Source organism: Lissotriton helveticus, chromosome 9 (assembly GCF_964261635.1).
Source record: "Lissotriton helveticus chromosome 9, aLisHel1.1, whole genome shotgun sequence".
In the NCBI taxonomy this organism is placed as follows: Eukaryota; Metazoa; Chordata; class Amphibia; order Caudata; family Salamandridae; genus Lissotriton; species Lissotriton helveticus.
In genome coordinates, this window is record NC_136070.1 from 420,572,863 (window position 1) to 420,591,214 (window position 18,352).

At 47.5% G+C, this 18,352-nt stretch overlaps 1 protein-coding gene across 1 annotated transcript in view; it reads left to right on the forward strand.

Annotated features, from left to right (window-relative positions):
* DYNC1H1 (dynein cytoplasmic 1 heavy chain 1) overlaps positions 1-18,352 on the forward strand; it is a 1,596,152-nt gene that overhangs the window by 1,155,266 nt on the left and 422,534 nt on the right. Inside the window, exons 65-69 of the mRNA XM_078660192.1 lie at positions 385-545; positions 1,487-1,598; positions 1,740-1,800; positions 1,887-2,010; positions 2,092-2,205. Of these exons, the coding sequence (XP_078516318.1) occupies positions 385-545; positions 1,487-1,598; positions 1,740-1,800; positions 1,887-2,010; positions 2,092-2,205 (572 nt within the window). The remainder of the gene's footprint in view (positions 1-384; positions 546-1,486; positions 1,599-1,739; positions 1,801-1,886; positions 2,011-2,091; positions 2,206-18,352) is intronic.

Here is an 18,352-nt window from a genome sequence, read left to right on the forward strand (position 1 = left end):
TCGCCCACACTACCTCAAATAAGAGAGTAAGGTATACTTTTAAATTGGTAAGCCTTTGGGGATCCACTGGACTCTGTGCACACTATACCTTACTTTGGTATAGTATATACAGAGCCAGCTTCCTACAGCACTTGAATGCAGGTGATTTTGCGAATGTCTTCTGACCTCTTCCAGCTCCGACACACGTGCCTATAAGGCACTCTCCAAGGGGAAATTCTTAGTGCCGGAGTTAATAAGCCGGTTCTATAGAACCTTCATTTTTCGAAAGGCTAGAGTTGTCAGTTTTTCATGGCTAACCTTTTTTTTCATTATGAGAAATTAAAATATGAGACTTGGGTAACAGTACTTTGTTTCAGATTTTCAACTACTGTTTTTTTTTTCCAGCGCCTATTGGACAAGCAGTACATCGCTTACTACTTATTCAGGCTTTCCGTCCAGATCGTCTACTAGCAATGGCTCATGTATTTGTGTCAACAATTCTTGGAGAATCTTTCATGTCCATTATAGATCAACCCTTAGACTTGGCACACATTGTTGACACAGAGGTAAGTTAACAAAGTGCTTCTTATTTCATTGATTAGGTTATTTTCTAGAAAGCACAAATCTATGTGGTAAAAGTGTCCCTGAGGCCATAGATTACCACAGAGGCCGAGTGTTTTCACTGTATTCTGACAAGGATATGGCATTTTACGTAGACTGAAATTGATGTGGAGAAGTGTGGCTCAATGGTTAGAGCGGCAGACCCTGATGCAGAGGTCTAGCCCGGGACCAGGGTACAATTCCCCGCCTCGGCGGGTCTTGGTCTCAAAATTCCACGGACCTGATAATTCTCGCCTCGTGCCTATTCCAATCATGGAGTCCCACTCTGCAACTCTGGGCAATAGCTTGCTTAATCTCCACAACGGCCCCCACAACGCTAAGGATGCCTGGCCTCCACCTTGGGGATGCCCAGGAGTGGACACCTCACAGGGAAAGCCAGGATGGGTTCCACAGCGGTATTCGTACAAGCGCCTTGAGACCCTTGCGGGTGAGTAGTGCTCTATACAAGTATCAATTTACAATTTACATTTACATTGTAGCTAGCTCTCCATGTATAATATAGTTTAGATTATTCTGTCTTAGATTATCCTAGTTTTAGAAACAAATTGAATCAACCCAATGATTCATTATTGCCTTCATATTGGTAGTGTGTTTGTAGAGGGTTCGGTGTATGTTTACTGCAGTCTCTGCAGCGATCATGTTAATTTATCAAGATTATAGATGAGTTTCACAGAAATTAGTCTTCTGGTTTCTTTGAGCCAAGGATAACTCTGATTTCAAAGCCCTGCGGTTGAGCTCAGGACTGCCTTAACTTTAAGGCACTGGAGGCTGAGTTTTGAATAAAGAAGAAGCAAGTCCATAATACTCGATATATTAACTTGGCATGCTTTCTTATTTAATTTACACAATGTTGGTAGGATTAATTTACCTGAAATGTTGTTTGCAGGTGAAACCCAATACACCAGTTCTGATGTGTTCTGTGCCTGGGTATGATGCCAGTGGTCGTGTGGAAGATCTAGCAGCTGAACAAAATACTCAGATAACATCAATTGCAATAGGTATATGGGAACTTTGGTTGAATATTTAATTTGAAGTAATTCTTTCTAGTGTTTAACAGACTAGTGTGCAATTTAAACTGTGTTTATTTTTTTTTTTATTAAGAATCGCTTGCTTTAGAGATCAAACCTTTTTTCTTATAGGTTCCTCTGAGGGATTTAATCAAGCTGAGAAAGCAATAAATACTGCAGTGAAATCTGGCCGGTATGTTCAAGAAAGTGTCTACGTAAACTATACTGTACCCTGGTAAATGTAATAAAAAGTACTTATTTTAAGTTTGTGTGTTTTAGATGGGTGGTGCTCAAAAATGTTCACCTTGCTCCTGGATGGCTGATGCAGCTAGAAAAGAAATTGCATTCTTTGCAGCCTCATGCATGTTTCAGACTTTTCCTGACTATGGAAATTAATCCTAAGGTAAGTCTGAATGTTTGTATCCTAAATGTATGTGTGAAATGAATTACATAGATAAGTACAAATATTTCTTTTTTGTCCTAGGTGCCGGTAAATTTGCTTCGTGCTGGTCGTATTTTTGTTTTTGAACCACCACCTGGTGTGAAGGCAAATATGCTGAGAACCTTCAGCAGTATTCCTGTTTCCAGAATATGTAAGGTAGGTGCTTGGTGCATTTCACAGTCAAAATTGGGTTTTCAGTGATAAAGAGGGTTGGGAATTCTAGATTCACTTGTGGTATGTTTTTCGTCTTATGAGTTTATAGATCTAAAGTACTAGCTGAACCACATGGATTTTCCCATGCAGATTCTTCATCTTGAAATATTCTAAAAATGCAGCCTGAATTTAGAACTTTTGTGTAGCCGATAATTTTTCTAGTAACGCTGCAGCAACAGTTACGGATCACCATAATTAATCAGTCACCAGAATTGAATAAATGTGTTGCTGTTCTCCCTCAATTTGCAGGTGCAGGGGTACACAGCTCCCTATGACATTACTTAGCTAAGTTTTCCACTAGTTTTACAGGAATTATTTTTTCTTTGGACTCTAAGCATTGCCAAAAATACATAAACCACATCTTGCTTCTGACAATACTCACGAAAGTTGTTTCTGAAAATTGACCATAACCCAAGCGCTTTCATCTGTTTGGAACATCTGAAAGAGACTATTAGTTATAGATTCCTTAACTTAGAATTACCCCCAGGCATCAGACTGGATCTGGAGACATTTTTTCGTAGGAGTATACTTGCTCGTCGTTAGGTGACGTCGGTCGACTCAGTCGTCGGGGTCGTGGTCTCCAAAGCGTCGCCACTCCCCGGCTCAAGTTTCGGAGCCCGCTGGGATGACTCCACACTTCTCTCCCTTTCCGGGAGCTGGAGCGTCCCCTGCCCAGCTTTGTGCCTTTTACGACGCCCTCCATTCCATCTTTGGACAGCTCGACTCCACCGGAGTGCCTTCGGGCCCCGCAGACTCGGCTGGGGGCTCTAGGCCTTGATACCGGCCTCTGCGCCGCAGGGCCCCCATGGATCCAGGCCTCTATCTGTGCCAGTTGACCTCATGGTACCTTCCCTGGCGCTGATCCCAGGGGTGACACCGGCTGCGCCCCAGCCAGCATCTACCCCAGCCTCTCCCCCCTACTTGGACACAGCGCCGGACCAACGTTGACCGGCGCAGGTACCGATGCCGAGGGTACTTTTGTACCTCTGTTCATCCTTGGCTTTCCCTACTACCCTGAGTGGCAGCCAGAGGAGGTCGAGAAGGACTGGGAGGGGTCTGCTGTCCCTCTAGCAGACCAATTAGATGAGTCAGACTGGCGAGAGGACTTTGGTGATGCTAGTGGTCTGAATACCTCCCTAGACCTAGGTAGGCTTTCTCCCCCAACTGTGACGAAGCTTCAGGCTCTTTCTTCTAAGCCTCCTTTCCTTGCTATTCCTCCGGACAAGGTTGTCCTTCGAGCTCAACCTTCTTTCCTTCCCAAAGTGGTTACGCCTTTCCACATAGGACAGACCATCAATTTGCCCACCTTCTTCATGCCCCCGCATCCTTCTAAAGAGGAGGAGAGGGTCCACCGCCTGGATCCAAAATGTGCCCTATCATTTTATCTGGATCGCACATGACAATTCCGGGTGGATTATCAACTCTTTGTTGGCTATGTGGGCGCCAAGAAAGTAGAGCCGTGCAAATATTAACCATCTCTTGATGGGTCCTTCTTTGCATTAAAATATGTTATTCCTTGGCGAAAATGGAGCCTCCAGTAGGGTTGTGCACCCATTCCACCGGGGCGACTGCAGCCACTACTGCTTTGGGACGTGGAGTCCCCCTCAGTGACTTCTGCCAGGTAGCCACTTGGGCATCACTGCACACGTTCACTAAACATTATTGCCTGGATAGTCAAGTCCGGAGAGACTGCTTCTTTGGCCGTTCAGTTCTCCTGGACTTTCTGGTGTGAACTTAGTTCGCAGACCCACCTCCGGGGTTGATATTGCTGGGGTATCTATCCTAAGATAAGGAAGCTATAACTAATAGTCTCTTTCAGATGAACAAGTTAATTATCTTCAGTAACCATTTATCTGTAAGAGCCCTATATTAGTTATAGATTCCTTACCTCCCCATTCTGCGAACTGACTTCTAGAGTAAGGGACTCCCTTTCAGGGTCCTAGTTTTGTGCACCAGTGGTCAGTGTCTTGCATGGCTCTGTGCTTCTGACATAGAATGTCATGTAAAGAACTCACGTCAGCGGGCAAGGGCGGCATCTAAGTAGAAACTGTGGCGTCATTCCGGTAATCACGACGCTAACGACGAACGCAGTCGACCGACGCTACCTACAGATGCGTTGGGGTACTGCTGAAGAAAAATTTCCTGGAGCCAGTCTGACGCCTGGACGTAATTCTAAGGTAAGAAATCTATAACTAATATATGTCTCTTACAGAAGTATCGTTACCGAAGATAAGTAACTTGTTCATTAATGGTAAAGTGAACTGAAGTTTTGTCTTGCCACACTACTACCAAAAAGCTTAGTGCTACAGGCTGCATACACAGAACTGAAATCCAATATATTTTCCCCTTTACCACACTACCAAAGTTAAACATGCTAAATGAAGTGGGTCACAAGGTCTTAGCCTCAAGGAACGTAGCCTTTAGAATTAGTAATACATGTAGTAGTCCATGCCCTTTGTCTGCAAAGCTTCTACCAAGACTTAGTTCACCACCACAAGAGCAGTTGTACTTTTGCACTGTTTATGGAACAGAAGTGTTGTAAAAGTCTCCAACAAAAGTCTTCTTCATTTTCACGTTTTTCACAACTAAAAAGTTGAGTGGAGGGGAGGAGGGGGGTTGTGGATTGGTATTTTTCTCCTCAGTGAGGAAAGGCACATTGGAGTATGAGAATGGTTTGGATACCACCCTCTACTTGCAAGGTACACATGTTTATTGAAAGTAAAAGGCCCTGTTTGTCAAAGCTAAAATTCCCAAGATGGGCATTACCAGCTCAAACAACCTGCTGCAGCTACATTAGTGAAAATCTGTCCAACCTGGCAACACCCTTTGAGTTCTTGTCCTTTTGTAATTATTCTGATAATATCTGTTATCTTCGTAGCGTTAAGAGTCAGTATGGTGCTTTGGTACACAGCACTCAAAATAAAATCGCTAGATAAACCTGGAGAACTATGTAGATATTACTGAGCACTTACGAGCCTCTGATGGTTCTTTTCTGTTCTTACTCTTACCAATATATCCTTGTTACTCTTGACATTTTGATATGTGCTGGCTGAGTTTTCCAAGATGGACATTACCAGCTCAAGCACAAAGGATAGCATGGTTTTGTGTAGCACTTGCATGGGGTGAATAAAATTCCACCCTTGATCTATGCATTCTATGCACACAAATGTAATGTCCCAGATATGAAGGCAAGAGGTCCCAGTGACGGAGACCGGGTGGGCCATTACTCAGGAGTATTGGTATGTAGACAAGTTACAAAGCACAATGTTCACGGAAGGTTTCCTGGTGCTTACTGCAAAGGTGAGTTACATTATCTGTTCTAGAAGCTTATTTGTTATCTTAGAATTCTCCCACGGCGCCAGACTGTATCCGGAAACTTTTCACAGCTGTACCTCTGCACGTCAGTGGAGGGCATCGAGCGACTCCGTAGTGACATGGACCACCAGATGTGACGTGGATGAAGTCCATATAAGTCCCCTGACTCACTGATGTCCGTTTTTTGGCGCTTCAAGGTGGATTTAGTAGCTGTACTTCCGGCTATTTTCTGGCTTACTTTGACTTTTAGTCAACGGGCCAGTGTGTCTTTTCTATCTATATGTCTTCAGGCTTCAAACCTGCCAAATGTACGGCACAGACCCTCACTCTATTTGTATGTGGTACATGGTAGTACACAACGATTATGACAAATGCGACTCCTGCCGTCAACTTCATCTGAAGGCACTGAGAGAACGTCTGGTGAAGCTCCAGGCGGCGCGGCTGTCGAAGCCTTCCAAATTCTCCTGTCGTTCTTGGTCTCCCTCTCACTCCACGGCCTGCTAGCGGGCCCAGAGTCGTTCCCGTGGACGACATTCTCTATCGACATCCTGAGGTAAGTCTGTGCACCGGCGGCCGAAGTCCTGACCTCTTCAGACTTAACTGCCTGAGGCTCTTCTCCTGTGGTTGCGGAGTTGTCACGGAGGTCTACCCCATGCCTTTTTACCTTCCCTGAAGCCGGGGCGACTATGACCCAGTTGCAAGAATATTATCAATCTCTTCTTATCCTTGGGTTTTCACCTTCCCTTGGAGCGCCTGTGGGCCCCAAGGATATGAGGAGTACCTTGACTGTATCCACGCCAGCGGGTTCGCCCTCTGCTTCAGTTAGGCCTTCTTATTCGATTATCGAATCCATTCCGGCGTTGGTTCAGTCATTTGGGGTTCACACCTTAGGCTCCTGTGCCCGATCAGCGGACACAGACGATGTTGGTGCAGATCGACACCACGCTACTTTCTTCTCCCGACACCCCTTCGCGCAGCTCGGAGTCGGGCACGGCGTTGGTAATGCCGTCTAAATTAAACACCATCCCTCCGCTCTCTGCGGAGCCCCCTCTAGTTTTACCTTCAGAGGAATGTGGTATGGGAGAAGATGGCGCACTGGTGGGGTTCTCACATCCCATGGCTGACACTATCCAGCCTCCCCTGCAGGACAGCTGACTATCTGCGTTGGGTGAAGCCAGTGGCTTAGTCTTCCTAGGGCCTCAAGTCTCCCACCACCCCCCGGGCTTGCCTCGGAAGCGAGCTGCTCATTAGCGGACGGACATGATCAAGCATGTTTCTGTGGCATTGAATTTATCTCTTCCATCTGTGGAGTTGGCGACTGATCCCCTGATTGAGATCCTCCATCTGGGCCAAACCGGGGTGGAGCAGGAGCTCTATTATAGTGACAATCTATATGATATCTTGTTGGAAGCTTGAGCTAAACCGGATACAGTGACCCCTGTGGATCGGCTATCTTGCATACATACTGTCCTGTCCCCGGTGATCCAGTTTGTCTTTTCCGCCTCCCTACTCCTATCAGTTTTGTGGTACAGGCAGTTTCTGCCTCCCAAGATCCTGACTCCCTTCCATTTGTCCCTCTAGACTGAGATTCCAAGATACTGGACACTTGTGGCAGACATATGTTTTCCTCCACCTGTTCTGCTCTGCGCTCTGTCAATACATCTTGTGTACTCGGAGTCTTTACCCATGCGCTGTGGGACTCATTGATACGTCTGCTGCCCTTGTTTTCTGATGACATCCAGGATGACCTTGTCCAGTTAATTCGAGATGGGCAACAAGCAGCTCAATGGCTTATTCGTTGGGTTTTGGATACCACTGATTCAGTTGGTTGGGTCATGGCCTCCTCTGTGGCGTTACGTCACTGTGCCTGGATTCGTGCCTCTGGTTTTTCAGAGGCTGTTCAAGTCACTTTGATAGATATGCCTTTTGATGGCACCTGTCTTTTTGATGCACTGGCTGTCTCTGCTTTGCGAGGATATCGAGTAAGTCAGGGTGGAGTAGAATCTTAACTCTACCATTTCGCCATGGTCTCCCAAACTAGGGTTTGGGAGTTATCAATCCCATTTCGGGGCAGATGCCCATTGGCTTTCTTGTCAAGTCCCCTTTATATCTATTGGTCACACCTGATGGGATGTTCCTGTCCTCTTCAGGTACTTTTCTTATTATTATAATGTCAATGACCGGATTTTCATCCCACAATCTGGGATGTATGTTGTTTTCTGGACCTGTGTGCGCCTGTTCTTACAGACTACTTTCTCCAGGCTGGTTTTCTACCCCAGATCTTGTTCTCTATAGAATATTTTGCTTGAATTGTGTGAATGCACTGAAGCCTAGCTCCCTGTTTTGCAGGGAATATCTTCTGTATGTCTTGTAGGCCTTATTCAGATCTTCAAGTACTTAATATCCGTTATAGGAACTTCGGTTGTGTGCCTCTGAAATTTAACGGTTCGCTTTGCACCAGCTCCCAATACAATCATCAGAGGGGTTATCTCTCATCCCCTTAGCACCTGTCTTTTCTACTGGGCAACTTTTCTTCTTAGCAGGAGCAATGCACCAAGAGGCAAACTCCTCGCCATGGGTTCGTTTTCTACTGTGGCCTGCAACAACTTTTCCACTTCCGTTTTTAATTGGTGTGTTTGTACTTTTTTTTTCTCCTCATTATGCATTGCCAGATGGCTTCCTGCCACTGATCCCCCTGGTTCCTTATTGGGCTATAACTAGGCCTGAACCTCTAGTCTCACAATTTTTTCTCTGCTTCACCCCTGGCGAGGGTGTTATTGCTGTCTCTTTCTGGAATACCTTGTATTCTTGTATTCCATGGGCATTGCTAATTGTCAATTTTCCTTTTGGTTCGTGGTCCCTTCGGCATGGTTCCACCTCTTGCAGGACTGATTTCCTTTCACTGAATACAATTGTTCAGTGTCGTACAGTGGGCTGCATCACCCATAGGGGTCTTGAGGCAAGGAGGCTTCTGACTCCTTTCGCACCCTTTTTCCTGAAGACACTCTTCCTTTTCATGGAATGGTAAGCCTCTGTTGTTCCTGCCCGCCTGATTCTAGGGAAGAGCCGTGCTGTGCAGACTCTATCTCCCAATTGACCCTGCAGGGAGGAGGAAGACTTGTTCAGAAAGGAGCGTCATGCTCCTGCGGGACGCGTGCGGGACCTGCCCGGACAAAGGGCAGGCCCGGAAGAGGCTGGAATGGGGCCCCCTCTCTCTTACGCTTGGTGAAAGTTAGACACGTAAGATAGTGAAAAAGAGTGCTGTAAATACGGGGAGGAGGAAGGCAGCTCACCCGCCAACGGAGGTGGTACATTTTACTTCTTTGGATATTTTCCTAGCAAAGGCCTCATCTGCCAAAGCACTAGAGGTTGATCGAGCAGAGAGGGGACTATCAATGGGTATGGATAATGCCTCAAATAGGGATATGACATCTGACCTGATCCATGAGGGTCAGATACCAAATAAACTGGGGACATACCCCTGCGCGTCGGTAGGTGTGGTCTGCGGCTCCGTGTACGTAGTCTGCGTCGTGATCGCCGGGATGACGTTGTCGGAGTACTTAGCCGCGCTCGCGCGCTGGCGTCAGTTCTTCTTTTTTCCACGCCAGCAAGCGCAAATCTGGGAAGAGCAGTACTCTGTCATTTTTTGACTAACTTTTTGATCTGTTTTGGATCTCTTTTTTTCGAGTAGACTTCGACTCCTGGTGCCGTAGGTATGCCTGGTTTCAAGCCGTGCGACGCCTGTCACCGCCTGATGTTGGTGACTGACCCCCACCGCCAGTGTCTCTACTGCCTCGGGCTGACCACGATGACAAGTCGTGCCCCGACTGCGGGCCTTGACCTCGAAAGCTAGGCGGGAGCAGTCCCGTAAGCTACTCGAGATCCAGCAGTCGGTTCCGCGCCGCTCAAGGTCCCGGTCGATGAGGAAGTCGAGGGACCGGTCGTGGAGCCGCAGTCCTCGCTCGTCGAGTCATCGCCACCACTCATCGGGCTCCAAGTCCTCCGGTAAGTTGAGGCATTAGAAAAAGAACTCTAAGAGGCGACATCGCTCTTCTTACTCCCCTCGCCGTTCGTGAGACGCGCCTGAGGGTTCGGCCGGAGCCGTAGGCGTCGCTTCCGGCCCCACACCCTCCGGTCCCTGGGCTGCAAGCGACGCCAGAGGAGATACGTGATGTTCGAGGCAAATGAGCTGCAGATCCTACATTTTGCAAAAGATCGCCACCTGGTGTTGGGCTCGGATGATTGCAGGTTGTTGTCTTCTTGGAAGAAGTCTTTTGTAGTCACGAGATAGGTGACTCCTCCCTTGGACAATACTGCGCATGGTCATCGACTCCATCCTCAGATTGGTTTTTTCCACCACTGGGTTCGGATGAAAGTTTTCCGCTCCGGCTAGAAAAATACTTTTTCTGCTTTTTTCGAAGCGAGAAACTTAAAACAAACTTCTTTCGACATCGAATAGACTTTCTACATAACCGGCTACATTCCGGTGCGTCGACGCGGGCCGTTGGGCCCATCGGCGCCGTGCGGCCTACACCTCATGGAAAGAACTCCATTCAAGAGATGCCCGGTATGTCAAGCAAAATTCCCTCATAGCGACCATCACGAGGTTTGTAACCTCTGTCTCTCGCCAGAACACGACGAGTCGACCTGCACAGCCTGTGCCTCCTTCCGATCGAAAAAGACCATTCGGGATCGGAGGGCCCGTCGACACGAAATGAGGAGATCAGCACCAGCACCGGAGGCCATCTTTGAAGAGGAGATCGTCGAAGAAGACTTCTCCGAGGACAAATATCCAATCCAAGATATCTCAGAGGATGAGGCTCCACTCGGCGCAGAGGAGGACTCGCCTGATCCCCAGATAATATCGGGAGCGGAGGATTCAGACGATTCGATCCCATCTCGACAACCCGTGAGTACATCTGCCCCTGCACGACAGACAGTACCCAAACAGAAGGCAACGGTCAGCACTTCGCCCATGGGGCCCAGTCGAGACCGACGTTTACCCTCTAATGCCCCGCCTTCGGGCCCGGCTCCGAGGAAAGACAGTACGCCTTCCGGTGCCTCGGCACCGAAGAAACACCATGTGCCAGTCACACCTCCTCCATTGGCACCAAAAAATCCTTCGACACCGAAGGACTCGTCGGCACCGAAGATGAAACACCCTTCGACGCCCAAAGACACTCCGGCACCCGTACCATCGGTGCCGAAGCCAAAACCTGTACCAAACCCGAAAGCTTAGACTCCGAAACCTTCCGGTTCAAATAAAAAAACAAAGAGAGGTAGCCAGTTTCCGGCGCCACAGGAACAGCAAAACCTGTCTCCACGCCGAAACCTCTAGTATCGGTACCGACGACCCCAGAAAAGGCTAAACAACCTTCGGCACCGAAAACATTGCCAAAAGACTCAACTACTCCTCATAAGGCAAAAAGCACTAAACAACCTCTATCGGCTCCGAAAAAATTGACGCCGAAGAAGATTATAGAAGAGGAAGAACTGTTTAGACCAGATCCTAGACAGAAAAAAGTCTATATTAATCCAAAAACTGGACTTTTGGAGGCAATCCCTCATAAGAAAAGACCAGCAGACACACCACTTACACCTGTGGTTCCTGCCAAAAAGGACTGTGCAACTTCTCCAATGCACCCTTCCTCTCCTTCACCTTCTTCCTCTCCTATTACTCCACATGTGGAACCTATAACTTCTCCTATTCACTCTCCTGCATCATCACACTACACTGATGAGTATGATTTGGGTGGGGGGGGGGATTATGTTCCAGAGACACATACATACCCTTTCGATGAGGATGGTAACACAGAATACTCTAAGGATGATTATGCATATAATTTTGCAACAAATAACGCACCAGACATCCCTGATCCTCAGTACTACCCAACAAAACCTTCACCTACAGAGGACAGTATTGGTTTTAATCATTTATTGAACAGAGCTGCACTTTAACATGGGGTTCCTATGCACTCTGATGCCATTGAGGAGGACTTCTTGTTAGACACTTTCGAACAGTCACAAAGGTCTACCCAAATATTACCAATGATCAAAGGAGTCATTAAACATGCTCCAGAGATTTTTAGAGATCCAGTAAGGTGTAGGGTGTTAAATCCTAGAATAGAGAAAAAGTATAGGCCAGCACCAGCTGATCCAATATACATCAAGGGTCATCTGCCATTAGACTCCTTAGTGGTGTCAAATGCACGCAAGAGGGCTAATTCTCAGTCTTCTGGAGACACCCCCCCCCCCCCCCGCCTGACAAAGAGTCCAAAATTATTGATGCATCAGGGAAACTAATTGCTGCTCAAGCAACAAATATGTGGCGCATAGCAAGCACACAGGCTTTACTATCACGCTACAACAGGGCTCATTACGATCAACTAGAAAAGTTAATGGAACACCTACCAGATCAACACAAGGATCTGGCAGCAGAACTTTTACAAGAAGGCAAATTAATTTCAAATGCCTCAATTAAATGTGCACTAGATGTAGCTGACACAGCATCCAGAGCAGTGAACACTAGTGTTATTCTCAGGCGTCACGCATGGTTACGCATTTCGGGTTTTAAACCAGAGGTACAAACTACCATCCTAAACCAGCCCTTTAATCAGAAAGAATTGTTCTCGCCGGAGGTAGATAATACATTAGAAAAGATGAAGAAGGACACAGACACAGCTAAGTCTATGGGGGCATTACAATCCACCCAAACTAGAGGTTCTTTTCGCCGCTCCTCTTATAGAGGAGGCTCCAAGCAAACCGGCGCAGACACAACATCATCTTTTAAAACACACACGCAAACCTCCTCTAATAGAGGATATTTTAGAGGAGGATACAGAGGCATTAATAACACGGGAAGAGGCAGAGGTAATAACAACAACCGCTCCTCTTCCACTCCCAAATAGTGACTTCCCTGTGCCTCCCCTACAGCATTCCACTCCTGTGGGGGGCAGACTTTCACAGTTCCTACCTGTCTGGAACTCTATCACAACAGACAGGTGGGTAAGACAAATTATCCAACATGGCTACTGCCTAGAACTCACAGCAACCCCCCCCCCAAACATACCACCCAGGCAGCGTCCAATGTCTGCAGAACACATACCTCTGCTTCAACAGGAAGTTCTAGCACTTCTAGAAAAAGATGCTATTCAAGTAGTTCCATTAGAAGAACAAGGAACAGGAATCTACTCCCTGTATTTTCTAATTCCAAAGAAGGACCAATTCTCGACCTCAGGCCCCTCAACCACTACATACAATCAGATCATTTTCACATGATTACTTTACAACAGGTACTCCCATTACTACAACAGGGAGATTTTCTGTCCACACTAGACCTAAAGGACGCTTACTTTCACATTCCAATACATCCTGCGCACAGGAAGTATTTAAGGTTTGTCATACAAGGACAACACTATCAGTTCAAAGTCCTTCCATTCGGGGTTACAACAGCACCACGAGTGTTTAGAAAGTGCTTAGCAGTAGTGGCAGCACATCTCAGAAGACAACAAATACATGTCTTCCCCTACTTAGACGACTGGCTCATAAAAGCAAGATCGTACAACCAGTGTGCACAACACACAAAACAAACAATTCAAACACTGCACAACTTAGGGTTTACGATAAACTACACCAAGTCTCATCTAGAGCCTTCGCACGTTCATCAATATCTAGGAGCTACTATAAACACATCGGTAGCTCTAGCATATCCCTGTCAAGCCAGGATTCAAAGTATTCAGAACTTAGTCTCCCTTTTTTAATGCCAGCACTCTCTCCAAGCCAGAGTGTTCATGAAACTGATAGGCATGATGGCGTCTTGCATCTTCATAGTTCCCCACGCAAGACTGCAAATGCGCCCACTACAAGAATGTCTAGCACAACAGTGGAACCAGGCTCAAGGTCAGCTCACAGACCTGGTGTTGGTAGACAGCCGTACATATCGCTCTCTGCAGTGATGGAACACCAAAAATTTGACAAAGGGACGGCCGTTCCTAGATCTAGTTCCACAGATAGTGCTCACGACAGATGCATCCCTCACAGGATGGGGAGCCCATCTCCTGCATTATACCACACAAGGTCAATGGAACAATCAACAAAAACAGTTCCACATCAACCATTTGGAGTTGCTAGCAATCTTCCTAGCACTCAAAACCTTTCAAGTACAAATACAAAACAAAGCTGTACTAGTCCGGACGGACAATATGACAGCCATGTATTATATACAAAAACAGGGGGGGGGACACTCTCTGCAACTGTCCCAACTTGCACAGAACATTTAGAGATGGGCCATCCCTCAAAACATACATCTGACAGTAGAACACCTTCCAGGGATCCACAACCAGATAGCAGATCTGTTAAGTCGCCAATCACAACAGATTCACGAATGGGAGTTGCACCCACAAGTACTTCAACCATTCTTCCAAATGTGAGGGCATCCACAAATAGACCTGTTTGCCACCCACAAGAACTCAAAATGCCCAACCTTTGCCGCCAGGTTTCCACACCCACGGTCGGAGGGGAATGCAATATGGATGAACTGGTCAGGCAGATTTGCGTACGCTTTTCCGCCTCTCCCACTCATTCCACTAGTAGTACTTAAGCTCGGACAACAGTCCCTCAAACTAATACTAGTGGCCCCCACATGGGCAGGTCAGCCGTGGTTCACCACGCTACTAGATCTCTCATTGGTTCCGCATCAGAAATTACGGCTCACACCATCCCTGTTAACACAGAACCATGGAGAAATAAGACACCCAGAACCAAGCCAACTGAATTTGGCGATCTGGCTCCTGAAGTCCTAGAGTTTGGTTACTTAAACTTACCAACAGACTATATGAATATAATTAAAGAAGCTAGAAGACCCACTACCAGAGCATGCTATGCTGCTAAGTGGAAACGATTTGCAATATATTGTAACAACATTCACATTGATCCTTTGGATGCTTCCATCCAAAATATAATTTGCTACCTTCTACATTTACAAAGGTCCAATTTGGCTTACTCTTCCATACGCCTACATCTGGCAGCTATTGCAGCGTATTTACAAAATAGACAGCATCTATCTCTATTTAGAGTACCTGCAATAAAAGCATTTATGGAAGGATTAAAAAGAATAATCCCACCAAGATTACCACCTGCTCCAGTATGGAACCTAAATGTAGTCCTTACAAGACTCATGGGACCCCCTTTTGAGCCGTTACTTAAATGTGAACGGCAATTCCTAACATGGAAAACTGCTTTCCTTGTTGCCATTACCTCTCTCAGAAGAGTCAGTGAAATCCAAGCATTCACAATAGAAGAACCATTTTTTCAAATACATCCTAACAAAGTGGTTCTTAGACCCAATCCAAAATTCCTGCCAAAAGTGATTACTCCTTTTCACCTAAACCAGTCAGAGTTACCAGTGTTCTTTCAAAAACCAGACTCTGTTGCAGAAAGAGCTTTACACACCTTAGATGTTAGAAGAGCTCTACTATATTACACAGACAGGACTAAATCCTTCAGAAAGACAAAACAACTATTTGTATCTTTCTCTCCCCCACACAAAGGCAATCCCATCTCTAAAGGAGGAATTGCCAGATGGATTGTAAAGTGTATTCAAATATGCTATAGCAAGGCTAAACGTACACTAACAGTTCCTCCTAGAGCACACTCCTCTCGCAAACTAGGAGCCTCTAAGGCTTTTTTAGGAAACATACCATTAGAGGACATATGTAAGGCAGCCACATGGTCTACAATACACACCTTCACTAAACACTATTGTGTTGATGTGCAAGGCAACCAGCAGCAAGCTGCAGTAGGCCAAGCTGTTCTTAAAACATTATTTCAGTATGCTGCAACGGATACAAGCGACCACCGCTAAGGGAGACACTGCTGCACAATCGTTGCAAAATGTAGGATCTGCAGCTCATATGCCTCGAACGGAAAATGCTACTTACCAGTATGCATCTGTTCTTGGCATGTAGAGCTGCAGAATCCTACATGCCCGCCCGCCTCCCTGGGACTTGTATCCGTTCCAGTACTCATCTTACTTAGATGTACACGCATGGACATCCTTTCTCTTTTACTTCTACTAACTCCATCATTTCCCATCATGGCGAAAAACAATCTGAGGATGGAGTCGATGACCATGCGCAGTATTGTCCAAGGGAGGAGTCACCTATCTCCTGACTACAAAAGACTTCTTCCAAGAAGACAACAACCTGCAATCATCCGAGCCCAACACCAGGTGGCTATCTATTGCAAAATGTAGGATTCTGCAGCTCTACATGCCAAGAACAGATGCATACTGGTAAGTAGCATTTTCCTTCCTCATGGCCATGAGGACTCACTTCCCTCGGTCGAGGCCTGTCGGCGCGCCTTCGGGCCCTGCAGACCCGACTAGGGGCCCTGGTGGGCCGGCACCTTCGACCCCTGTGCCGTCTGGTTCTTCGGCGCCGTCGTCGATGTTAGGGATTAGGTCCCATCTTGGATCTCCTCCTCTTTCTTTGTTCATGTACAGCCGGTCACCTGGTCTACGATAGGCGGGGCGTGGGGCATAAAAAACTGCACCTACCTTCATTTCCTTGCTTGGTTTTGTTCCCGGTCGCCTTTGCCTGGAGATTGGTACCTGTGACTTCGTCTGCCGTCCTTGAACCTTCTTTTGGATTCCTTCGTTTCTTCCGGTGGTTCCTCGAGATCGGCGGCTGTCGGTCCCGCTTTTGGTAACCCCTTCCATTAGTACGCTGATGCTCTGGAGAGCATTGGTTCAGTGTTCCTGCTTGCCTTCTTCATTCTTCCTCGTTACCAGAAGGGTTCATACGCGGCTGCGTAGTAAATCTAGACATGCTTCCAGTATTTGTGGTAACCTCTCTACCTCGTTGTGTGAGGTTTCAGGTCTTTTTCCGGACTGTGTCAGCCGAGGAGGTTATTTTGTTTGTTTTTTGTAGCGCGAGTAAAGTCGGTGGCCATCGAATCGCACTACTCCAGGTTTTAGCCCCCTACACTTTGTCGAACTGTCAGACAAAAGTTTTTTTTTCTGTCCTTAGACTTTTTTCCCTTGTTCAATACGGAGGTGGGAGAACCTTACGTTTCCTCTGGAGTATACAGACGATTATTGCTGCTTCGCTTCGCTAGCCCTGCCGGTCAGCTCAGAGGATGCCCAGAGACCTTGCCGGTAAGAGGGTGGTTCTAAAAGACGGAGGGGGGATTTGTGTTGTACATGAGTAAAGAAACAGCTGGTTCATAGTGGTGTCCCGTATTACCCTCGATATCGTGTGCTCTTGTCATTGAATCCAGGTATCTCTTTGGGTGTGGGTTTTTCGCTACATCTGAGACCAACAAGCAGCAGGAGCAATTAATCCTTCAGAAGTCCAGAAATCCAGTTTTCCTTCCCTATTTTCTGTTTCTCTCCCACCCTCTCCCTGCACCCCCGTGATGGTGTGCTGTATTTTCAACCAGTACACAACATAGGGGTTCGGATAGAGGATTGGGTTACTCTTTGCCTCTGCAGCGTTGGGCATAGCCGGATGGTAAAGGTTTCAGTCGACATCGGGCCCCACGCCGCAGGGCTCCGTGGGATCCAGGCCTGGATCCCGGTCGACGCCAGTTGACCTCACGACTCCGTTGGCGCCGACCCCCGATGGTGTCGCTCCCAGCGCCGTATTAGGACGCCGTCTGCCCCAGTTTCAGTCCGGGTCCGGCGTCGGAACGGCGCCGTCTCCGCCGTCGATGGGTGAGACCTTCACCTACGACCCGGCTCCGTCATTTATGCCTGTTTACCAGGACACGGATGAGGGGGAGGACTGGGAGAGGTCTGAGGACCCTCTGGCACCGCAGTTCCAGTTGAGCCAGGACTGAGAAGATGAGCTAGGGGAGAGGCCAGTGCTCTGGATACTTCGCCTGACACTGAATTAATCTCTCCTCCCTCTGTGGCTACGGAGGAGGGTGCTACTTATCGTGTGGTGTTGCGCAGGGCGGCCAAGGCCTTGGCTCTTGAGCTCCCTGCTGTGGCCATGAGGACTAACCTCCTCACTGAGGTGCTTCAGCCACCAGTAAGCTCCTCGGAGCCTCTACTGCCGTTCAATGAGGCCCCCACGGACGTTCTGCTGATGGGCACCTGGTCCAAGCCCTCCACAGTACCCCCTGTGGATCGGAACATGGCCCAACGCCCGGCTCTGGGCGACCCTAGCTTTTTGTTCGTGCTCCCCACCCCAGAGAGCCTGGTGTTCCAGGCCTCTTCGTCCCAGACCGCATTCCCGACCGCTCCCCCGGATCGGGAATCCAAAAGGTTTGATCAGTTTGGGAAAAAGCTGTTCTCCTCATTAAGTTTGAGTTTGAGGTCTATCAACACCGCTTGCCTTTTGGGCCGTTACACCCAATCTTTGTGAGAATTTCCAAGGCGGCACTCGCTATGTGACGCTTTTCGTCGCGAGTGGAGCTGCAGTCTGTTGTACACCTTTCCGCCTATACTACTTCTGCCCAGAGTGCTGAAGAAGATCAGGCGACACTGGGCTCAAGTCATCCTTGTGGCTCCGGACTGGGCACGAAGATACTGGTATCCCGAGCTACTCAGTATCTCAGTTGATCCCCTGATTCGTTTGCCTCTTCAGGAGGACATTCTGTCACAGCAGCAGGGGACGGTCCTCTACCCGAATCTGTCCAGTCTTCACCTACATGCATGGAGATTGAGCGGAGACAGTTGAGGCCATTTGACTTGCCTCCTGAAGTCTGTGATGTGATTCTGGCAGCCAGGCGTCCCTCCACAAAATCGGTATACGCCTGCAGGTGGAACAAA